This window comes from Gracilinanus agilis, chromosome 2, assembly GCF_016433145.1.
Source record: "Gracilinanus agilis isolate LMUSP501 chromosome 2, AgileGrace, whole genome shotgun sequence".
Classification (NCBI taxonomy): Eukaryota; Metazoa; Chordata; class Mammalia; order Didelphimorphia; family Didelphidae; genus Gracilinanus; species Gracilinanus agilis.
The window spans coordinates 165,180,393-165,206,215 of record NC_058131.1 but is presented as its reverse complement, the minus strand read 5'-3'; the positions used below and the strand labels follow the sequence as shown (position 1 = coordinate 165,206,215).

At 35.3% G+C, this 25,823-nt stretch overlaps 1 protein-coding gene across 1 annotated transcript in view; it reads left to right on the top strand.

Moving 5' to 3' along the window:
• HOOK3 (hook microtubule tethering protein 3) overlaps positions 1–25,823 on the top strand; it is a 116,206-nt gene that overhangs the window by 26,263 nt on the left and 64,120 nt on the right. Inside the window, exons 3-7 of the mRNA XM_044663532.1 lie at positions 6,549–6,621; positions 14,211–14,261; positions 14,563–14,695; positions 23,634–23,701; positions 24,893–24,955. Coding sequence (XP_044519467.1) covers positions 6,549–6,621; positions 14,211–14,261; positions 14,563–14,695; positions 23,634–23,701; positions 24,893–24,955 — 388 coding nt within the window. The remainder of the gene's footprint in view (positions 1–6,548; positions 6,622–14,210; positions 14,262–14,562; positions 14,696–23,633; positions 23,702–24,892; positions 24,956–25,823) is intronic.

The window sequence follows — 25,823 nt, the reverse complement described above, 5'->3', positions numbered from 1 at the left end:
AAATTCCTCCATCCTTTAAAAAAAAAAAAAAAGGCAAGCAGGACATTTACCTTGCCTGTAAGCTATCATTTTCTGTTTCTTCTTCCCTTTGTGACTAAACTCAAAAAAATTGTATGCACTCATTGTCTGCTTCCTCTCCTTTTTTTCTTCATTTTAATTCTTCCAAAGCCTGTGTCCGATTCACTGGAGTTTCTGTATTTTTGCTTAGTGTTCCTTGGTCCTCCTTTGCTCCATTTGCTCTTTGTTCATTACCTGGATAGAAGCTGTCAATTGTTCTTTTTTTCTTTTTCTGTTATTTACTCATATTTTTTTCCTTCTCCCCCCCCCTGTAAGTGGCTGTAATCTTAATCCTCCAGTTTGCTGGATCTGTGGGTTTGGGCTATTCTGTCTTGAAGGGGCTTCTTCTCTGCTCTGCTGATTGACTAGGTTAGGCTGATGGTATTAATGAGCCCTGAGGTCAGATCTTCCACAGCAGGCAGCAGAAGCTGAAGATATAGGCCATTACAGCTACTCTCAGTGCAGTCTATGGGGAAGGAGTGTTGGAGTTTCCCTGCCCTCTGAAGACTTATCTACCCTAGTGATAAGATTAAGCCAGGGCAGAGTTGTTTTGCAGAGCTGGATGTGCTTTGAGGCCAAAACCTTGAGGAAGGGGTGGGGGGGGGGAAATGGAGTGTTTTGGCCACGATTAGGCTGCCCTCTGCTGCCCTCTGTGCTTCTCCAGCTGCCTCTCTGCCGTCTGTGTTCAATTCTCTGGGCCTGGCAGAGCTGTGCCAGCAAGGCACTCCCTCCAGACTAGTGCCCTTGCCTGCCCAGAGATTCCTTCTTCCTTCCTTTCCCTTGAACCCGACAGTTCAAGAATTCAGGATTTTTTTGCATACCTTTTAAGTTGAATCCAGCAGGAGGATCCCCCAGCTCTGTCTTGTTGTTAGATTTGGTTTTCTGTCCTCTTGAAGCACTTTGTCTTTGTCTGATGTGGAGGGATTTTCAGAGGTCTGGATTTTTGCTGCACCTAAGCCAGTGGTTCTCAAACTTTTTTAGCCTACTGCCCTCTTTCCAGAAAAAAATATTACTTAACCCCCTGGAAATTAATTTTTAAAAAATTTTAATAGCAATTAATAGGAAAGATAAATGCACCTGTGGCCATCACCACTTCCCCTGGATCGCTGCAGCACCCACCAAGGGGTGGTAGCGTCCACTTTGGGAATCACTGATCTAAGCCGTCATCTTCCCAGAATTCCCTGAGATATTCCTTACTCTTCATTTGAAACAGCCTTCTCCAAAGTTACCAATGACCTTTTGTCAGATTTAATGGCCTCTTCTCAATCCTTGTCCTTCTCAACCTCTCTTCGAGCATTTGACATAATCAATCACCTTCTCTGGACTACTCTCTCCTCTCTGTTTTCATGAGACTGCTCTTTCTTGGTTTTCTCTCTGCTCCCAAATTCCTGCAGGCTTTCTCCTTTGCTCATTTTTTTTTTTTTTTTTTGGTCACAGCCACCAGCTGTGGGCATTCCTTGCCCTTTCCCAGGCCATATTCTCTTTTTTTGCTCTATTGTCTAACTTAGTGAACTTGTCAACTTCCATGAGTTCAATTATCTCTCTGCAGTTGGTTACCATATCTTTATATCTAGGCCTAGTCTCAGCTGAACTATCATCATACATCTCCTAATGTCTATTGGACATCATATCTATTGGATGTTAAGTAGTTATAGGCATCTCAATTTCAACATATCCAAAGTAGAACTCTTGCTCAAAGACCTCCCCACTTCTGAATCCTGCTGTTATTATTAAGAGGCTTTAACATTCTCCTGGTCACCCAGGCACTAAACCTTATACTCTACTCCTCACTCACATTCAGTGCTGAGCATATTTGGCACATAATAGATACTTATTAAATGCTTTTGACCAATTAACTTTTCACCTCACACATTCAACCTATTGTCACACCTTGTCTGTACTTTCATAACATCTTTCATATACATCCCCTTCTCTCCACTCATAGCTCCTACCCTGGCATAGTTTCTCATTACCTCACACCTGGACTATTGAACTAACCTTTTGGTTGGTCTCCCTGTCTCAAGTCTCTTCCCACACCAATTCAGCTGCCCAAATGTTTTGTTGTTTTGGTTTTTTCCTAAATCGCTGGATTAAATAACTTATTTTTAATAATGTTTTAAGGCCACAAAGTTCTTCATGTTAAAGTTCTCATTTTAATAAGAGCTAGCATTTATATAACTTTTTAAGCTTTGTAAAGTTTCACAAATATCTTACAACAACGCTGGGAGGTAGATGCTATTATTATCTCCATTTTACAGATGAAGACAGTGAGGCCAAAAGAGCACATAGGTATTGTCTGAGACCCAATAGGAACTCAGGGCTTTCTGACTCTAGGTCCTGAGCCCTTTCCGTTGTGCTGCCTAACTGCCTATTTTAGTCCTATAACAACCCAGAGAAGTAGACAAGGTAGGTATTATCCTTCTTTTACAGTTGAGGAAATTGAGGCTTACTTTGGAGACATTTAAGTGATCTGCCTACAGACAAACAGCTAGTAAGTGGGCAGAACCTAACCTTGTACCTAAATTTTTTCCAAAATCAGTTACCTCCATGGCACCACAGCTATCCCTATATATAAAAGAATTAGGATCTTGAATTTTAGCTTTAGTAGCTCAATATAGGGTAATTAAGGCTATATATATATATATCACCCTATGAAAAATTATGAGTGTTATTTCAAATAGCAAAATATATGATTGGATATCTCATGTCCAGAGTATAGAGATGACACCTAATTTTCTAATTACTTTGTGGTCAATTTCAGTAAATGAGAAATTAACTATAAGGTGATCTAAAACAGCCCTCAGAAATTCAGATAACATGTAAAATACTTTGCAAATATTAAGTGCACTAAAATTTATTGGACAGCTAGAAGCCATAGTTGATAGGGTGTCTGGTTTGGAGTCAGGAAGACCCGAGTTGAAATCTTGCCCCATTCACTAACTAGCTGTGTGATCCTGCGTAAGTCATTGACCTTGTTTGCCTCAGTTTCCTCATCTGTAAAATGACCTGGAGGAGGAAATGGCAAACCACTCCAGTATCTTTGCCAAGAAAACCTCAAATCACGGAGATTCAGACAATAACTGAATTCAACATCACTAAGATTTCTATATCTTGAACTTTTAATTACATCATTTTCTCATTTAAATAGGATACATGACTATAGTTTTTTAAATACTTCCAAATTAGGATGGTAAACAATTCCTCCTAGGCAAGAAGCTACTATTTTATTTAAGTATCAGGTGATGTGTCTTGCCCAAGGTCACAAAGCTAGTTGAACAAACCTGTGCTAATTTTGTCAAGTGCCCTTCAATCTAAGTCATGTTGTACCCTCTGAGAGGACAGGGACACAGTAGAGGCAGTTCTGGGTTTGGAAAGAGTAGACATGGGTTTGAATTTAGACACTTCATGACTTTGGGAAAATCACTTAATGTCTATGGACCTCAGCCCCTCTTTCTAAAATGAGGAGATTGACCTAGAATTAGACCCTTTACTGCTCTAAGTCCATAATATGATAAGTGAAAAATCTAGTCATGAGGATATTGTGATTAGGTAACATAAAGCAGATTTTACAAAACCAACTGGTTTTTATAGCACATATCAACTAGAAATCTGTCAACAAGGACTTTTGCATAATACATTGCAACCCAAGTTTTATACAGTTCTAAAGTGCTTCATTCTCAAAGGAATATTAAGTTATATTTAATACCTGATTTGTTTTTAAGGGCTTTTCAAATTACATTTATATTACTCATATACATATGTTTGCGTACTATAAACACCAGACTTCTTCTCTGATAGGAAAGGAAGGCCATTAAATTGTCCTTATATTTTCCAAATCTTAGGAATGTGTTGAGCCCCTAATCACCTTAATGTGCAAGGGATAGCTATATTGTTCTTAGTTTAGCCATAGGACTTTTCAAAGTGTCTTATGGTATATGTGGTTGGTATCTGATAACTTCATTATTGTTCTTCAGCAGTAAAGAAATCACTAAAATACTTTTATCTTTTTATTTACCAAGTAATGGTTTGCTTTCCTTTTGTTCAAATCTAGTAAGCATTTATTGAGCAACTAATATATATATATATATGTATATATATATATATATATATATAGTATTGTGTTAAGCCAGGCATAAAAAAACAAAGCAGGGGGAAAAGTGCCCACCCTCAAAGGAGCTTATTTTAGGTGTAATTTATGACTTGTTAATATAGTACATAGTTGCCAGAAGTTCAGCTGTATAAGGAGCTAGGTGTTTCAACTAATTGACTACATGTAGTAAGAATTAGTGACTACATGAGATCATCAATTCTTTTAAATTAAGAATTAATTTTCCTTAAAGTTATTATATAACTTCATGAATTTCTGAAGTATGAAAATCTAGTAAGTGATTTCTTTTGAATGGTCTGTGACTTCTACTTCTACTCACATTCGTGAAATGCTTGAAGATTACAAAGGGCAATTCCTGTTTTAGTTTATAGACTATTTAGATCCCTACTACCATCTCTGCTATAGTCAGTGCTGGGAGCTCAATGGCAAATAAGAGTAACTTAAATTCATGTGGCGTGTTTCAAACCTGAAAAAAGTTCATCTGTATATATTTCGTTAATATTAATTATATTTAAACTTTGTGTTTCCCACTTGAAAGAATACATTAAAATGTACATAGTTATTAATTTTATATATATACATGTGTATTTATTTACATACATGCACTAATGTAGGAGCTAATTTGTTATCAACAGACTGAAAAATACATTTTCTTATAAAATTTTACCCCATCCGTACTGTAAATTAAGTACTTTATATCCTATGATCTTTACTCCTTTTTTCATCTATAAAATGGGTCTAATAGCATACACATTTTGTATACTTAAATACAGCAGCATAGAGTTAGACCTGGAACGAACTTAAAGACCTCATTTTACAGAAAAGGAAATTGAGCCCCCAGAGAGGTTGAATGGTTTTCCCAGATTCATAAAGGTAAGTGGTTGACCTGACTCCATACTCAATGTTCTTTCCCATTGTACCATGATGTTTTCCACTTTCCACTCCCACCTTAGCACTGTGTCTAGCACAGTGTAGAATGCCCAATGAATGTTTGTTTACTGATCGTCTCACAGAATTGTCCTAAGGATCAAACAAGATGATATATCTAAAGTCCTTTGCAAGTTGCAGTATGCTATGATTATGATTCACATAGTTTTTCTAGGGATATAGTTTTCTTTGAATTATACTCATTTGAAAGATGAAAGTTAGCATTTCTTATAATTTCCTTTTGCATAGTCTTATCCTTTTTCTTGTCTTCAGTATGAATCTTTTATCTATTTGTGCTCTGGATCATAATCATAATTATATTTATATAACCCATTACCATTTCTAAAGCACGTTACATAATAGTGCTTTTCCATTGATCATCATAATAACATTTTAACCTCAGCTAAATCATTGAACTTATATGTAATTATTACCTCCCTCATCAATAAAATGAAAGATTGAACCAATTGATTTCTTTCGTTTTGCTGAGTTCTGGTGTACTGTGATTTTCTAATTCTGAGTAAGTACTATAGATGGCATGATCACATTTTACAAATGCAAGCATAGGCTTAGAAAAGTTCTGTGACTTACCTTTATAAGTATACATACAGCTAGCAAAAGATAGAATTAGAACCAGGTCTTTTAACATGAAGTCTAGGCTTATTCCAATTATATGCATCTAGGTGCTCTTAATTCTGATAGTGAGAAAACTAAAGCTTGTAACATGTATATATTTGTTGTTGAGAGAAATAAACTATGCTATAGATTACAGAAAAAAATGAATTTACTCAAGTGTAATTGAAGTCATGATATATGTGTTTGTTAGTTTTAAATTTGGCTTGATGTTCTCTTAGATTTTTAAGTCCCTACAGAACAGGGGGCTATATCTTTTGGGGGTTAATTTTTAAATGATTACTAACTAAAGTGATATTTGAAAAGTATAAAATAATGGCATTATTATTGTTATTATTATTATTATTATTATTATTATTACATGATAGCATTGCTTGAGGTATTAGCAGAGGCTAATTTCATTTAGTTTAATTTTGGTGTTTTCCTTGATTAGTAATATTTTCTTCACAACAAAGACATTTTAGTAGCTTGTAAACATGTTTAGAAATTAACATGTTGTCTATTCCCTATCCGTTTCCAACTTAGTATTCCCTTTTATAAGGAATGATTTATTTATTTAAAGACATACTACTCTGCTATTCCTCTATTTTGAGTATTATGATAAAATTCATAACTTATAAATTCTTAGTACTTCAAGTTGGTCTTCTGAAAAAATATTATTGAATGTGGTTATGTGTATAAGGTTTACTTATTGACTTCTTTCATATAAGTTTTTTTTTATTTTGCATTGTTATGATTCTGTAGGAGAAAATTCAGTTTTCCTGCTCACTTTGACCTTGAAATCTACTATTCTACTAATAAACCTGTTGTTTCTTATTTGCAGAGATCCTGTATATTTTGATGAAAATTGGCTAAATAGAATCAAAACTGAAGTGGGAGACAATTGGAGATTAAAGGTATTTTTCTATCTATAAATGTATTCTTGATTACTTGTCTATCTATTATACTTATATTTCTTAGTCTGTTGTTATCCTATGAGTTCTTTGAATTTGAAGATGTATACTATGAAGAACACTTTCTGGATTTGGAATCTGAATCCCAGCTCAGCTACTTACTACATACTTTGTGAATTTGGGCAGATCACTCAATCTGTCTTGGATCTGTTTGTTCATCTGTAAAACGAAAGGGTTAGACTAGATGGTCTTTTAGGCCCTTTTCAACTTTCAATTTTAAATCCTTTAAGAAGTCTACAATGAATCATATAGTACTGAAGAACTGAGGTCCTGGAGTGGCTCACCCACTTATAGATATATTTTTTAAATGATCATTCTTGTCCCTAGATAAATCATGAAGCACCAGAACTACTATAAATAGGATACAGTGTATCTGTTCCTTTACATTTTCATTTTCTTCATAAGTCACAGTTTTGCAGAGGTGACATTTAAGAATAGCCCATCTGTATTATTACATTTGGAAGTTGTGCAGTACTTTCTAGAGATAAGAAATTACTCACTGCTACAAAAGTCCATCTTTAAATTAATAGTCTTGGAATGATGCTTGACAGTCATACAACATTATGATCTCAGAAAATGATGAAATTACAAGTAGAAGTTACCTGTCACTTTTAAGGGCAGTTAGCATAAAGGGTAGCAGTAGCAACTTACATGTAACCGGGATGATAAAACACATTTCTGAGGATGTATATAGTTTGGAGAAGGAGGTAGGATAATCATGAAGCAAGAATGAGAAGCAGCAGTGGGAAAGCCATGCAAAATACTGAGTTCCCTGTAATACTAAAAGACCAAAAAAAGTGAACTCAAAGCAAGAATTCTCTATAAAGGATTTACAGAAAAGCATTGAATAAGAATTGTGCAGTGAAAAATATAAACAAGAAGCCAATAAATATAGAATCATATTCAGCCCTGATGTGACTGCTTATCTTCCTCTCAATGCAGGAGCTTGTAAATAAGCATTTTACTTCAGCCATATGGACCTGTAACGATTAAAAATGATAAAGGCTGATATAATGAGGGAAATTAGTATTTTAATAAAAGCCATTGCTGATAGAGGTAAATCGACTACGTGCCTGTAAAAAATTCAAATTCCTGCCTCTGCTATTTTCTTCTATATCTTCCCTACTCCTCTCTATCCCCCGGGAGCCCGCTCAGGTAGCAAAAGAGGGTGTCTCTTGTCTGCCCTTCGAATTTAAGCTGTGCTATACAATTGGTTCCCGTTGTCTCACGTTTAACCGGAAAACTCATTGTATCACGGGAAATGTAGTCTCAAAGTCCCCACGTGTCCACAGGAAGTTTGTAAGATACTTTTAATTGGCACCTCCCTGAATTCCAAAGACACAGACCATGCTAAAAAACCTTACTTTTTTAACTTGAACATTAGTTCCATTTCTGAACAAACTTTCAAGAAAGAACAGTTAATTTTGCTATCAGCTTAAAGTGAAACATTCTTCTATTTTCCCAGGAACAAACAGCTTCCCGACCCCCAAAACAATTAGAAATGGTAATAACTAACCATTACTAGAGTTTTTGTTGTTAGGTGAAGCTAATAGTCACTAATTGAACATTCTTATGCACAAGTGTCCTCTTCAAACAGATGCTTTCATATTGTCATGATCTATTCTTGATGAGATCATGATTAAGAGTTTTTTCACCAGTCCTAAGACAATGTGCTATGATAGTATATAGAGATGAGATCATCTTTTAAAAATATACACAGGTGAGATGATGGAATAAGTCAAAAAGTTAGATAGATTAAAAGGTACAGAAAAGCAAGTGAAAGTAAAATCGTGACTCTGCAGGGTGTCGTAAGCTTCTCAAACTCAACATGTCTAAAATTAAATATCTTCCTACTCCTGAACTTTCCTATTTCTTTTGACAGCACCACCATTATTCTAGCCCACCTAGGTTTATAGCCATGGAGTCATTCTTAATTCCTGCATTTACTCCTACATTTACTTCACATCACTTATCTCCTCAGGTGGCAAATGCTGTTGATTCTCCATCACTCTTGCCTTTGTGATTTTAATAACCTCCTAATTGATCTCTAAATCTCAATTTTTTTTTTAACACTCACCCTCCATCTTGGAACCAATACAAGGCAGAAGAATGGTAAGGGCTAGGCAATGGGGTTTAAGTGACTTGCCCACAGTCACGTAGCTAGGAAGTATACGAGGCCAGATTTGAACCCAGGACCTCCTATCTCTGGACCTGGCTCTCAATCCACTGAGCCACCTAGCTATCCCCCAGGCTCAATCTTTTGTCCTGATATATATACACACTCTTCCCCTGATAGTTCACATCTAGAGTATTATGTTCATTTCAAAACACCACATTTTAGTGAAAACATAAAAGAGCTGGAGCACATCCAAAGTAGGGCAAACTAGCTGATATAAAAGGGACTCAAGGCTATGTACAAGGATTAATAGTAAAAGGAAATAGGAATTTTTAGCTTGAAGAAGAAATTTTTGGAGTTGGATATTACCTACATATGATCTTGGTCTAAAGGCATTTTAATCATTGTAATGTGGGAAAGTAATTTTATTTCTCTTGCTTGATCCCTTAAAGACCAAGGAATAGGAACTATAGAGATACAGTTGAGGCCAGATCTGAGGGAAAATTTCCTGATAATTAGTTAGAATAGAATTAGTAGAATATCCAAGATGATTCCTAAAATGTCAGGCTGAAAGGGACTGGAAAGATGGTGTTACCCTCTTCAGTAACAGAGAAAGGGAAAGGTGATTAATTCCATTTTAGATATGTTGTATTTGAGATGTCTACTCAACATTCATTTCAAGATGTCTGAAAGGCAGTTGGAGATGTGAGTCTGGAAATCAGAATTTAGAGCAGGATAGGTAAATTTGAGAATGCCATCATAAAAATATTAAATCCATGAGAGTTAATGAGAGAGAGATTACCAAGTGAAATAAAACCCAAGACAGAATACCGAGGGCTACCTATAGTTAGAGGATGTCATCCAGAAAAGGATCCAGCAAAAGAGACCAATAAGTAGGAGGAGAAACAGGAAAGAATGATGTCCCAGAAATCTAGAGTTAAAGAGGGTATTAAGAAGAATAGGGTGATGAGCAGAAGAGACCATTGTTTGGTTATGGGGGGCGTGGGTTGTTTTTGCATGTACATATGATAATTTAGTCTTTTTTTTTAAGGCATTGTAAAACTGTAATAACATCAGTGCAATACTTTTAACTCCTCATATATGTTGAGATGATTTTTGAAAAATAATTAAAATTTTTCTCCCTAGATAATCCTTAAATTTAAAGATTTCCCTGGTTAACTTAATTGACACGATGCTAATGTAGTATAGCCTTGAACTGTATCCTTACATTTATTTAATCACAGACTATATCCTTCAACCACAACCACTTAGCTTATGAATACATCCTTCTCTCATAAGGGCAGGGTCAGGCAAGATTGGCTTACTGCATAGGTGCAACTTTATTACTACTTGAGAAAAAAACTTTTAAGTTATTTGTGGTAAGATTGCAGATTCATTTAAGGCACTATCAGACTCAAATAGAAATGGATCCCTGTGTGACATATTGATTTATAAAACCACAAAATTAATATTGTCCAAATTTTATTTTATTTTTATTTATTTTGTTTAACATTTCCTAATTATATTTTAATCTGGATCTCTGCCACTTCTAATGCAATTTGATGCTTCTGATCTAAAAGACAAATCACTTATCAGTAATTATCCTAATAAACACATTTCATTGTTACTTTTAAATGAAGAGTTAACTGGTCAAAATGATGACTTGAAAAGTCGTGGAAAAGCATAGGTCTCCCCAAAAATTCCTCCAAAAATCTAAAAAAAGAATCACATAGAGTAATGAAAAAGAAAAACCCAAGAAATTAGAAATAAGCTTCTAATGAGTTCAGAACTACACAAAAAGATGGCCACCAGAAGAATGGAGAAACTGATAGTGGATTTGAACAGGAAATGTAGTTCAGTCAAACATGATAGTGAAGGCCTAGGAAACAGTTTATACCCAATAAAGCATTCTAAACTCTAGAAGCTGGGCCAGAAACTAGCAGAGATGGAGAGGAGGAAGCTAGGAAGAACTCCTGAAAATAGTTCTTCCTAGCTGTCTGTGGACATTTGGCATTCAGAACAGGGGTTTAATAAGCCAACATTAGAACCTAGTTTGGCCTGTTGGAATAAAAGTGAAGGATAGATCCAGGCAGCCCAAATAGATCACACCCAGAGGTATGAGCTAGTCACACCCTTAAGAATGTTGGCGGCCATAGCAGGAGAGAGGGCCAATCTGTGTGTCACCAGGAATTCAGAAGAGATCTCAAATCCATGATTTCCAGCATCACATATGGACCCATTTATGGCACAAGAGAGGAACAAACCAACTCCTCACTGAAGATTATGCAAAGAAAAAGAGATAAATGTGGAATGGGTTCAAGTAGCAAGCATCATCTCTTGACTGAATTGGATAAAAGAGAGTTGAAACACACACACACAATTAAAAGTGATAAGCAGGGAAAGTGCAATATTTTTACAGATAGAATATTACATATATAGTGTGTACATACATATATATGTAATGAATGGCATAGCAGCTGTGATTTTGATGGAAAAGTTCTTGAAATTGCAGAGAGAAATTGCAAAAACTGTAATAGTAGGGGGCCTCAATATGCCCTATTCATACCTAGACAAATTAACAAAAGCTCAATAAGAAATTCAAGATATAGATAGAATGTTAGAAAGTTAGGTATGGTAGCTGTCTGGTGATTACTGTAAGGAATTAAATTTATGGTTTGACTAAATATGTGAATTCTATAATAATATGGTGGTCACCAATTTAAAATATTGTAGCTCAAAATCAAAATGACTTTTATTAGCTTTTATTTACAAAACAGGTGGAAAGAGTGAAAGTAGAGAAACACAAAAAGAGGAATAGAGAAGATGTCTAGCCTATCACACTAAATATTTCTCTGGTGCTCAACTCAACCAGGGACAACTTGTTAACCCTTCTCAACCGAAGTTAAACTTTCTCTGGAAGTCAGGAAAGGAATGCCAGTTATTCACTCACCCAAATTCCCTTCAAGACTACTGGAGCTGAAGATGACTCCTCAAGCCAATTTCCTTCTTGAAACCAACTTCCCAGCCCCAGAACCCCAGGCCTTTTATAGTGACTTCTTGTCCCTTTCCCTCTTCACAGGGGCCAATCACAGCTTCCAAATTGCCCGGCACTGCCCTTGGGGGCAGTGTCTTATGGGATCCACTTCTCACCTCTGAAGGTGTTAATTCTTATTATAGGCCTCTTCAGAGGCCTAAACTTTTTTATCATGGGATTCCCACATTTCTGATTAATTGGGTTAAAAGGGTGGAGCTCTCTTAGTGGTTAAGTACTAAGTAGAAGTATTAAAAGAAAGAGTTCTAAGTGTTAACTCAGAATAGACAAAGAGATAAAGAATTCCCTTTTACAGGTGTTAACTCAGCATAGACAAAGAATAAAGAATTCCCTTGCACATTACTAAATGGGAATAGAAAGCTATAGATAAAATATTTATGTATAAATGTGTGTAATATGTGTATCAGCCATGCACATCATCTTTACAAAAATTTAGTGTGTGCTAGGCCATAAAATCCTCATACATGAATTACTAAACAGTGTAATAAAAAATTTAAAGACATGAGAAGAAAGGATTAAACTTAAATAGTATTGATAGTCAAAAATAAATCAGAGAAACAACATATTTCATCAAAGAAAATGACAAAATTGAGAAAAAATATGAAAAATTTTGGAATGTGGCCAAAACATTCCTTGGGGATAACTTTGTATCTCTAAATATTTTCATTAATTTAATTAATTTATTTATTGTATGTTTATAATATGTAATTATATATAATTAATTTCATTAATTTAAGTGCCCAAATACAAATCCAAAATACTGGTGGTATCTCATTGTTTTCACCTCTTAGAGAAATGATAGGAGTATTAATGTAGACACGTTTTCATACAAAACCAAAAGAGCACAATGTCATTATGATTGACTTACTAATTTGGTACAAGGGAGGGATTTTTTTGAGGGATTTTATTTCAAAGGAAGTAATATTGCAGGGTTTGGGGAGAGGGTTAGTGATATAAAAAAAAAAAGAATGTCAATGAAACATTTCAAAAATACAGAAGAGAGCAGAGAGAAGTTCAAAGGGCAATACACACAAGGAGGCCCATGTTCAAATTATTTTAAAATTACAAACTGTATAACAGCTTCACATTTTCAAATGTAATTCCCTTTTTTGGACTTTGTTACATATTCCTCTTTTTCCCCTCTTTCTGCTGTTTTTTACTACTTAGGCTGTGCTAGAGCGTAGCCTTCAATTGATAGCTTTTGGGATCTGTTCTTCTACAACAGTGTCAATATATAAAGAAAATATATTCTTTGATACCATGAAGGTAAAACACAAACATAATAGTATAAGGGCTAAAATAGGGGTTTTGACAGAATAAGAAAGCAGCTTTTAATAACTTAAGTTTTAATGAGAACATAGTAATTATAAGTTAATATTATCTCTTTAGGCCAGAGAAAAGAAAACTTCTAGCAGCTTTTAATAGTTAATTTAGTTTTCTAAAATATAGTAAAAGAAATAGTAAATTAATATAAAAGGAAAATCTAGGAAAGAGGTAGAGAAAGAAATTTTCCTGATGTCTGTACTAGTTATCCTATAACTATAACTGCCTATAATTACTATCTAAAACTGCCTCTATTTACCAATAACTACTGCTAATAACAACTACCCCACAAAGTTCCAACCCAATCAGAACCACCAACCCACACCAATGGGTCAATCAACACCCAATGACCAACTCATGCCCAGCAGCCAACTTTCCCCACAACTATCAACAACTGACAGCCTGACCAACCAATGCTTGGCACCTTTTATAACTACCTCCTACCTCACTTCCTGTCTCTATGGTTTTTACTTCCTGCCACTGTGGGCTAGTTAATCCCTACACATCTCTATGGTAAGACGACCTCCAGGTCCCCCATTAAATTAAAGAAAAGGAATAAAGAATTCCTTTTTTCAATAGCAAGATCTTAAAGTTTTGTTTTGTTTTTTTTAATGTCACTTTATTTGACTAAAATCATTGATCATCCATAAAAATGTCTTGAAATGTATTTGGACTTGAGGCAACTAGGTAGCAAAGTAGACAGAACACCAGGCCTGGAGTCAGGACAACCTAGGTTCAAATCTGGCTTCAGATACCTCCTTGCTGTGGGACCCTGGGCAAGTCCTTAACTTTGTTTGCCTAGCCCTTGCCTTCTGTTGTTGCTAAGACAGAAAGTAAGAGGGGGGATTTTTCCCACCTCAATTTTTTTATTTTTTATTTTTATTTTTTAATGTATTTATTGATTAATTTAAAATATTTGTCCATGGTTACATGATTAGTGTTCAGAAAGTAACAGTTTTTCAAAAGAACAGAAAGGAAATTGACTTAAATCGAGCTTATATTTTACTTTTATTCAGCTATCTTTTCTCTTTCTTTGAACAGATAAGCAATTTGAAGAAAATTTTAAAAGGAATTCTGGATTACAACCATGAGGTAAGGGTTTTGGGAGATTTAATTCATTTGCCAACAAAACTGCCAGAAATATGGAAAGAGATAGGAAGAAATTAGGTAAAGAATCTAAATATTTCAACAAATGTTTAAGTGCCTACTGTGCTTAGGGTAGTATACTAGGTAGAAAGGAAGATTGGTGTGGGAAGGAGGAGACTAGGACAATTTAGTTTAAATTATACCTCTTACAGCCATATCCAGATACTAGTATCATTTGAAAATTTTGTTTTAATTCCTTTGTTTCAGCACAGATATAAATATGTGGTTTTTTTCCCCCGTTATTCAGATTTTAGGACAACAGATTAATGATTTTACACTTCCTGATGTTAATCTTATTGGGGAACACTCAGATGCTGCAGAGCTTGGAAGGATGCTTCAACTCATTTTGGGATGTGCTGTGAACTGTGAGCAGAAGCAAGGTAAACATTTTGGAAGTAATTGCATATTTCCTCCTTAAGATATCAGAATAGTTCATTTTCCTAAAGCCATATTCTTTGACATGCTCTATTACAATGGTTTACATAGTTTGCTAAAATTAGGAACAGTACAGAAAAGCTTTAGAAAGGCAAATTTAATCATGGTGCAACTAAAAACTTCCTACCAAGAGCTCTATCCAAAATTCAAGAGGTTTCCTTTGGAGATGATAAATTCCCTCTTCTTAAAGAGTTTCAAGAGGGCAATTGGGGTAGCTCAGTGGATTGAGAGCCAGGCCTAGAGACAGGAAGGTTCTAGGTTCAAATCTGGCCTCAGATACTTTCCAGCTGTGTGACACCCTGGGCAAGTCACTTGACCCCATTGCCTAGCCCTTACCACTCTTCTGCCTTGGAACCAATATACAGTATTGAGTCTAAGACGGAAGGTAAGAGTTTAAAAAAAAGAAGAAGAAGAAGAGTTTCAAGACTCCCTGTCAGCAAATGAGCACTCGTTTATATGGATTTGGGCAGGCTATTGTTTTAGACTAAATGGTATCTGAAGTTCATCAAGCCAGTCTGAGATTCTATGATCCTTGCTTCTGTAAACTTGATTATAATTTTCTCTTCTTGTAAAATACTACCTTTTAACTGATAAACTTTCTTGAGTACAGGTTTCTTGCTTTTTATTGTTTTATTTTTTCAACATGGCTAATATGAAAATATGTTTTACATGACTTCATGTGTATAATATCTTACTTGCCTTCTCAATGGGTGATAGAGGGGTAGAAGACAGGGACATAATTTGAAACTTAAAAAATTGTGATAAATATTAAAAATAAAAATTTTCAAATAAAATACTGCTTCTCACCCAACCCCATTTCCAGAAAAATCTTATCCATTCTTCAGGACCCCAAGCAAGTTCTTCTATCTATGAAATTTTTCCTGACCAGTCTAACCTAAATGAATACATTTTCTCTCTGAATTCCATTAGCACTTAAGCGTTATAGATCCTGAAATGTTTTAGAGGTCATCTATTATTACCTTCTCATTTAATGATCAAATATACTTATTTTCTAAGATGCTCTTGTTTTCCAGAAAATTCAGTCAGAATCTACTTTTCCTGACTCCCAATTCAATGTTAATTTTAAAAATTATCATATTGTAAATTGTAGTTCTTGTATTACATGATGCTGGGGGTAGCTGGGTGGCTCAGCGGATTGAGAGCCAGGCCTCGAGACAGGGGTCCTGCCTTCAAATCTGGCCTCAGGCACTTCCTAGCTGTGTGACCCTGGGCAAATCATTTAACCTCCATTGCTTAACCTTTACTGCTTTTCTGTTTGGAACCAATACACAGTATTGAGTCTAACACAGAAGGTAAGGGTTTTAAATATTGTATTTATAAATAATATGGTGTTTTAAGAGACAGTGATAATTGTGTTCAAATTTCAGTTATGATTAGAAAAGGTTAATTGAGCTCTCTGAATTTTGTTTTCCTTTTCTGTAAAATTGCAATAATAACTGAAGAACCTATCTCAAAAGTCCATTATGAGAATAAAATGAGATAAGTTACATAAATGTCAGTTATTATATCATTGCTCCCTAACTATTTCATATATGTAGCATCTATGCCCAGCTGCCCTCCTTGAGGGTAAGTACTGTATCCGTGTTGGCAAACCTATGGTGTGCATACTGGAGCATGCTGGAGGGCTACTCCCTTCCCCCTCTCCACTATGCCTGAGGACATTTTTCACATGACCCACACCTCTGCCCAGCAGCCCAATGGGAGCCCTTCCTCCCTCCCCTGTCTGGGTTAAGGTAGAGGGCTTACATGTGGTATAAGGATTATAGTTTGGGTACTTGATCTTTAAAAGGTTCACCATCACTGTACTATATCTTCTCTCTTCTTGCATAATCTATAATGTCTATCACACAGTAGTAAAATAAATATGTAGTGAGTGATTAACTAACAAAGATTGAAGAACATGGGATCAGACAGACTTCCAAAAAATCAACCATAGTTTAAAAAGGGTTTAAAAAAAAGAAAAGAGCTTTAAGACAAGGCAACATAAACAAATGAGCATGTTGTTGAGGGAATTCTTTCCTTGGTATGGGTTGTACTGTGTGACTACTTCAGACTTTCCCAAGTTATTTTTTTTAAACCCTTACCTTCTGTCTTGGAGTCAATATGTATTATTACATTACATATACAATACATAATACTATGTATTGACTCCAAGGCAGAAGAGCGGTAAGTGTAGGCAATGGGGGTCAAGTAACTTGCCCAGGGTCACACAGCTGGGAAGTATCTGAGGTCACATTTGAACCTAGGACCTCCCATCTCTAGGACTGGTTCTCAATCCACTGAGCTACCCAGCTGGCCCCCTAAATTATATTTAATAGGCAAAAAAGAAAAGAAAAACAAAACTCTAGTAACAAATATGCATAATTAAGTCCCACATTGCCCATGTCTAAAAAAAAATGCATTTTATTCACCCTATATTACATCACCTCTCTGATAGGTGGTGGATAACATGCTTCATTATTGTCCTCTATGATTATGGTTGATCATATTGATCTCAAAAACTTAAAATAGTCTTTTGTAAATTCTTCTTTGTTTCAATACTTACTAAGCAACTGCTACATATGAATTACTGAGTACCATGTTAAAGATACAAAGATAGTTGTGACTAAGATTGTGCTCTCCAAGATCTTATAATCCAATAGAGAAAGTCCTATATGCAAAAAAATAATAATAATACAAGGTAGAATGGAAGTGAAAAAAAAAAAACCAAGAAATTTGATGAGGCAGAGATCAGTTTTAATTAGAAAAGCCAGTAGTAGCTTCAAAGAAGAGGTGGCATCTGAGTTAGGCATTAAAGAAGAGAGGGAAATGGGGTAGTTATTCTAGGAATTAGAGACAGTGTTAACGAAAATGTGTGTATAAAGAGTTTGATGAGTAGTAACATTTGACAGCTGAAAAAGGAAGTTGAAAACAAATTGTGGAGGGCTTTGAATGTAGTTAACAGATTCTTTGGGTGTTAGTTCAAACCTCACCTGGTTAATCAGAATATAAACTTCCAGAGGGGAGCATTTTTGTTTTTGTCACTTTCTTTATAGATCCTTGTGATCAGATGTCTAAATGTGTTTTGGCAGGGGGAAGGAGAGTTGTTTGTTTTTAATTAAGTATAGCAATGATTAAAGTGGAATGGAGAATGGAAGCAGGAAGACTAGTTAAGATTCTGTTAAAATTATGAAGGCAAACAAATATTGAGTAGACCTGAAGCAAGGAAGTTTGTATGAGAGTAGAAGGAAAGAGAATCAGAAATAAGTTGTGGAAGTAGAAATGCCAAGGATTGGCAACTGATTGAAGGTAAGGAATAGGAGAGAAGAAAGAATAGATGATGTGTCTGAAGTTAAAAGCCTAGATAAACAGGAGAATAGTGGTGTCATTAACAGAAGTAGGAAAGTTAGTGGGAAGAGATAATTGTCATATACAGGGGATTATTTCTGTTTTGAACACGTGTTATTTGTGATATTAATGAATATCCAGGCAGAGAGTTGAAAAAATATTTCTTATGATAGCATATGTATAACCAATATCAGAGCGCTTATCATTGTTAGATTTAAATTAATATCTCCAAGTTCTTATTTTCCATAAAGTTTAATAATTATCACTTGAAATAGAAAAAGCAGATAGGTTGAGATTTAAATCTAATCTAGACTAACTTTGACCATGTGGTTCTCCACATGGCTGGCTGACTCAGCCATGGTGTTCCACTGCCTCCTCCAAAAGAATAGAGGTGGGTAGGTCACACCCACACCTTTTTATTCATGTTCATGGATGCAGCACTGGCATGCAAAATGGGATGAACCGGGTTGGCAATCCAGGAGGGAGAGGGATGAAACTCCCTCTACACGTCATTTTAGGAAGTGTGGGGAGTGCAGTAACTCAAAGTGTCAGAAAAAGATTAAAAGAAAACCTTCAGAACACTGTTATGGGTAAAGATACACATATGCATATATATGTGTTATCTCCTTAAAGGTGATCTTCAAATCCATGTGAGTAGGTGAAAGAAGGTGACCCAGGACAAAGTCTTACAGAATCTCACATTTAAGGAACTGGAGAAAGATAAGTTAGGAAAATAAAATCATAGTAGTCAAAGTAAGTGGTGGCATGAAGGACAAGGAGGAAAGTATCAAAAAGACAAAGTCTACACGTCAAGTACGCCAAAGAGGCTAAATGAGGAAAAAGACTGTTGGATTTAGAAAATACATGGTAGTCGTTAGCAGATATTGAAATTTTAGTTTCATTAGAATAATGGGGACAGTGGTATGTTGCAAAGGGTCAAGTTGAGTGGGTGATAAAGTAAACATAGTCTACTGTGTTTTACTTTACTTTTGAAACTAGGTTTAAATAATTAAGTCCATTCTCTTTTTTTTCCCCTCTGACCCAACACATTTAGTAGTATTGCCCAAGTTTTAGAACTCAAAGCTCATCTTCTTTCAGATGCCCTAATTTGCATTGGTGGAAAGACAATCCAAAGTAGGAGACCCTTACACAAATAAATTCACAAGTCTTGACCTCTCATCTTCCTCCAAGAGAGGGGTGATAAATTTGGTGACAATCAGCATTGATAAACTATGCGTTTAGGTCTTTTATATTCAAGTTTGGTTTTATGCATTTACATTTTTTCTTACTACATCCTGATTTCTTTCAAATTTGGCATTCTCCAGTTATGTTAAATTTCTGTTCTGGTTTGCCTACCCTATTTGTATTAGAAAATCAACATATAAAATTCTTTCTCTTTCAAAAAAGTACTCTTCTCTCACTGTGTCAGAATCAGTAATGTGTGGCTAAGTTCCTACTGGTACTCATGATATAGATGATGAGGAATTTTTTTTGGTAGTTTGATGAGTTTTTTCAAATTTTTTTATTTAAATTTTTCTTTACCAAATTCATGTAGTAACAAATTTCCACATAAGTTTTCCAAGGTTACATGATCCAAATTGTCTTCCTTCCTCCTTCTTTTCCCCCTCCTTGAGCTGGCAAACAATTCAATCTGGATTATTTATGTATTATCATACAAAACATATTTCTATATTGTTCATTTTTGTGAGTGACTAATCTTAAAGAACTAAAACACCAAAACATATACCCAAATAAAAAAGTGAAAAATTGTATGCTTGGTGAAGGGGGAATTCTCAAGATTTGGAAAGTTACACAGGCAAATGATTCAATCAATAAGGACATTTAACTCTAAAAGTTCAATGAAAGTTCTTCCAGTTCAGAAAGGTTATGCAGTGTTTATCACTAGGAGATTGAGATAGCCTTGATGAGAAGTGTTTTCTCAGAGTGGAAGGAGCATTTTGCATGCTTTTTAACCTGAAATAGAAATTATAAAATGGGGCAACCTACCCAATGGCATATCATAGATTGGAAAATACATTTTTCATTGACTTGATTTTGATAGGCCAAAACTTAGTCTAATTTAGAGAAAGTTTGATCAAGTATGCAAACAAGTAAAATTGTCCTGAGGCCATTGAAGGCTATAAACAGTTACCTTCCAGATACTGCAGATGAGGCTTAGCTGATCACCTTTCCCTAAACTTGTTCTCTCCACTGTTTCTTAGTGTTAAATGAGATGGCACCAGCTGTTAATTTTCCACTGTCTTTTCTCTTAAAAGAGTTTGTATTCTAAGCTGGTTTTGTCCTTAGTTGCCACATTTTTCTACTTGGCAAGGAGATCAAGTATTTGGCTAAAGCAATTGTTAGTTTCTTTTGTATCTTCTTTGAGGTAATTAATTAGGTCAGTTAAACTTGGATGGAAAATAATATTTGCATTTATTTCTCATTTTTTTGGTGTCAAGTCAAGTTAATATTTTCTTAAGTTCCACATGATCTCTTCATCTCAGTTTTATTTCTCTCTTAGATTTATATTGATTTTTATCTTTACTCCAATAAGATAGTGGTCTGACTTTATTTACATAGACAAATGATTCAGAAGTGATCTTCTCTCTCATGGGTAACCAGTCAATTTTTGTCTATTAGAAGATAATTTTCTTTTTAAAATTGTTAATTGGTGCTTACTGTATCCAGTAGCTTCTGATTCTCTTCTCAAGGAAATATTCTTCTTCTACTCTAAAAGCCTTTGATCTCTTTTTTTTTTTTTTAAATTTATTTTTCAACAATCTTTTCTAAAGTATTTTCTTTGCTAGATTCCAAGTTCTCTTGCCAGCTTGCCAGGTCTGCTCTCTGCTAACTAAAATCTTTAATCTATATTTTCCTATAACACTCTCTACCCATCTTTGCCTTGAATTTATTGAATATTAAAGTTAGTGTTGATTAAATTGGTGAATCTTACAGGGTTTTCATAGAATCTGCCTCTCATCTACGCTGACAGCTCTTAACACATAACTCAAAGGAATTTTTGTAGTGCTCTTTTTGTAGATATTGTCATGAACGTTGCCATTGAAGATGACTATGAAATGTTTTTCTTTGAACATAGAATAAAACCATTTCTGCCAACTCCTTTATTTACCTCTCCACGGAGAACTTGTGAGCCATCTATCTATTAAGTTCTTTTTGTTCTTTGTTTCATTTATATTGAAGATATTTGTTAAAATTCAGTTCTTCCAATAGTATATATACTTGTTCACTGGAAAAGGAACTCATTTAGAATATAAAAATTAAGTTAACATTTGTATATAGTCTAAAAATAATGATGTATTAACCTCTGCTTTTTTTTGCAACTTCACTTCAGAAGGAGACCCATGTGGGATAGCTAGGTAGCACACTGGATAATGTGCTAGGCTTGGAGTCAGGAGAATCTAGGTTCTAGTCTGGTCTCAGACACTTTGTAGCTTTATGACCCTGGGCAAATCACTTAACCCTGATTGCCTAGCCTTTGCCATTCTTATCTCTCAAATTGATACTAGAACAGAAGGTAAGGTTTTTTGGTTTGTTTTGTTTATAAAGAAGAGGGCCCACATAGGGCATTGAGCCATTTTTATTTTTTCTTTGTTTAATAGCTTTCATTGGCCAAAAAATTCATCACCAATTGGCCAAGTTTAATTGCAGGGAGACACAATACTTAGCTAGATTGGTCTTTGGAAATCAGACAATCTTTTGCAGGGCACATGCTCAAAGACACCTGAAGGGTAGAGCTTTTATTTTGCTGAGAATACCTTTAAGAGCATACTGTTGCCCCTCATTCCATGATGAGGCATCTCACAATGCAGCACTGGATTGTAAGTTTGTAAAATAGAATATGAAATATTAATGTAATATTCATGATCATTTTCTCATTTAGCATTTTACGGTGTTCGCGGGGAAGGGCCTTGACGTGGCAACACCGCTTGTTAACTAACGCTTCCCCTCTCGCACCTTACTAACTTTCTACCTACCCCACTAAAATGTCATTTTCTCCTCTCTTCCAACACAATATCATTAGCTCCCCTAGAACATTGTCACTTTCATTGCTGTTTCTGTTTTTAGGTCTCTGGAGCATTACTGTTAGTGCATCTACTACATTTAGAGTTGGGATTTAATACCTTTTTTAACTGTGTTTCAACGCCAATGAGAAGCTGCTTCTTAGAAGTATTGAACTCAAAACTAAAGGACATGGTGTAGAGTCTGATGGCTCATGAAAAATGTTGTGTATCTGTTATCTATATTACTTTAAATTAAATTGCTGTAATGATAATGCCTGATTTTGACTTATGTTAATTTGAAGTGACTGTCATGTTTTTATCATAATGCTTATTCATAATAAAATATTTTTAATAAACTAGAAGTTTTAACTCGCCTAAAATACCACATTACATCTAATTAAAAGAATGGTAGCTGAATTTTTTTGTTAACTGTTTGTGATTTAGGCTTTTGCAAAGGGCTATATTTATCATGGTCCACACTGATTAGAATTTCATCCATTTGAAGATTCTTTGAGCTGATTTTACATCTTGTCATCTATCTTACTGTTTAATTGCCCTCATAAGAGGAGATTGTTATATGTGGTTATAAACCTATTTTCCTCAATTAATAGTTAATTAATAGTTAAAGTCTCTAAACTAGTGGGTCATTATCTACTGTAATATCCATTAGCATATTACTTATATGACCTTTAACAGGCCTTGAGTCTAAATTTAATTATTTCTTAAGAGAATTTTGGGGAAGAAACAACTTTGAAAATTAGGTCTTATTGGCCCTTTAGGCTCGCCACAAACAATACTGTCATATTGAGCTTGAAATATATGAAACTAGTCCCACTGCTTTTGCAATAAATAGTATTTAGCATGTCATCGTTAGTCAAGAAGTGATTCTCTCTGTTGGCAGTGTTGGAATTGATCAATCTATTCTTTTCACTTCTTGGAAACATTGAGCATACCAGTTTCAAACCCATTTCTGTGAAATGCCTGCCCTCTAGAGGCAATATAATTTCAACCTTTTTTGCTCCAATCACTTTTGTGACTGCTTTTAAATCTAAGTTTCTTAGATCTTTGATTATTTTTTTTTTTTAGGTAAAGGAAGTGAAAAATAATTATGTTGAACCAAATATCTTTCATTCATATGCATGGAGACTGAGTGTTTAACAATGCAACATAGAGAAGTATAAAACTGATTTTCCATTTTTAGGCAAGATTGATATAGAATCTGATCCACACTGCTATAAGTATTTTTTCCACATTGTCATATAAACTAGCTCTCATACTAAAAGCTGTCCATAGTCTCTACCCAAAGATAGATCTTATATGGTGAGAGAAAATGTAATTTAAAAGAAATATGTGGTTTGGCCCTTCCATTACCTAAGTGTACAGTGTATACTTGAGAATTCCCTAAAAAGAACTTAAAATTAAAAAATTGTTAATATGCATGGTGAATTAACCTTGAGACTCTTTAATAGTATCTAATTTGAACAGTGACATTCCAGAGCGTTCTTCTTTTCAGAGTACATCCAAGCTATCATGGTGATGGAAGAGTCTGTACAGCATGTTGTCATGACGGCCATTCAAGAGGTATGTATTAACTCATTTTTATGACGTTTTTGTATATTTCATTCTTGTTAGAAATTGATATGGAATTTCTAAAAGCTGTGCATTATTCTAAATCAGTGGTTCCCAAACTTTTTTGTCCTACTGCCCCCTTTCCAGAAAAAATATTACTTAGCCCCCTGGAAATTAATTTTTAAAAATTTTAATAGCAATTAATAGGAAAGATAAATGCACCCGTGGCCATCACCACTCCCCCCCCCCCCCCCAGGATCGCTGCAGCACCAGGGGGTGGTATCGCCCACTTTGGGAATCACTGTTCTAAATAATAGAAATGGAAATGAAATAATCAAGTTTAGCTACCACATTATTACAGAACATTTTAAAGTATATTTTCCAATTCAGTAGACATTTATTATATACTTACTCTATGAAACGTGATAGGCTAGGCAGTCCAGCATGGAGGTAGTGTCATGGGGGCACCACTGTTAAGGAAATAAGAAGCCTAAAAGTCACTGACATTGATAGAACTGAGCAGGGGCTGCATTTGAATTGTACTGGACTTGACAAGGACAGTGCACCCCACATTGTAATAAGAAACTGCCTCTCCTACCCTCCCTCCCCCAATCTTCCCCCTACTACCTTCCTGACCTACTAGTCTTCTCCAGCTGAGTGAAGCCCAGCAGCAATCCCTTGCTTGGCCCTGGGAGGGAAGATCTCTGTTTTGGTAGGAAGCAAGTTCCCCACCTACACCCACTCCCACTCCCACCCCCACCCCCACTAAGATTCCAGCCTCTGCCCCCGAATGCCGGGGGTGGGGGTGGGGTGCTACACGTGATCTCTAAAAGGTTTGCCATCACTGACACAAATTTAGTGGTTTTTAACTTAATGAATTCCTTGTTTCATTTTAAGAATAAATTATATTAGATTACTATGACTGAGGCTATACTGGAATCCAGTTTTATATTTTAAACTACCTCTTGATTTAAATCATGTACCCCGACCCACTGTAAAGAGCATATTTCAGTAGACAAACTATAGAGAATAGTAAAATGTTTCTGTTGATGTTTTATTTGTATTCTAACCTTAGTTATTATAATGATTAATTATTTGTCCTTGTAATATAGCATTTCAGATGGCGTGTAGATTATATTATTTCTTGTTCTCTTTCTTAATGTTATGTTTCACATTTTGAAATCATTGTCATCTTCATTTCAGCTGATGAGCAAGGAATCTCCAGTTTCTCTTGGAAATGATGCCTATGTTGACCTTGACCGCCAGGTACCTAACATTAAGTGTTGTGGTTTTTTTTTTTTGTTTTGTTTTTTGTTTTGTTTTTCAATAAAAGTAGCAGCTAACATAAAAACACACTTTGTAAAACTGCAAAACACTATACTCTCTCTCTCTCTTTTTTTTTAAACCCTTAACTTCTGTGTATTGGTTCTAGGTGGAAGAGTGGTAAGGGTGGGCAATAGGGGTCAAGTGACTTGCCCAGGGTCACACAGCTGGGAAGTGTCACACAGCTGAGGCCGGATTTGAACCTAGGACCTCCAGTCTCTAAATCCACTGAGCTACCCAGCTGCCCCAACTATACTCTCTTTTGATCCTTACAACAGCCTTGTGAATTATTAATCTCATTTTATAGATGAGAGCTCTGTGTTTCAGAAAGGTGAAGTGTACCTACTTCAGTCTGCATCAGTTAGTGACAGAAACATGACCAAGTCCTCTGACCTCAGGTTGTCTTCTTTCACTGGGCCACACTTACACATTCGTTTTGTTCTTCTCTGACCAAAAGTTTATTTGGGGTGGGGTGGGGGATGCAACAACTTGTAATAGATCTATAAACTTCTCTAACAGTGCAATTTCAGAATTAAGATTAATGTGTCTTTCTTACAGAAAACAAAGCATTTCTTTGTTGGAAATTGTACATCTATAATTGAATATACCCATCTGCTTTCTTTGCATAACCTACTTTAAAAATAGGTTAACTCTTGTTCATCTGGTAGTGAGTTAAAGTTTTCCCTTTTTGTAATTGTGTTTCAAGTGGTCTTTAGTATTTTCAGAATAGATTCACTTAAGACAATTGGCATGCCCTTGAAAAGTTGTTTGAAAACTTAATCACATTTACCCATCAACCTTTATAGTTTTC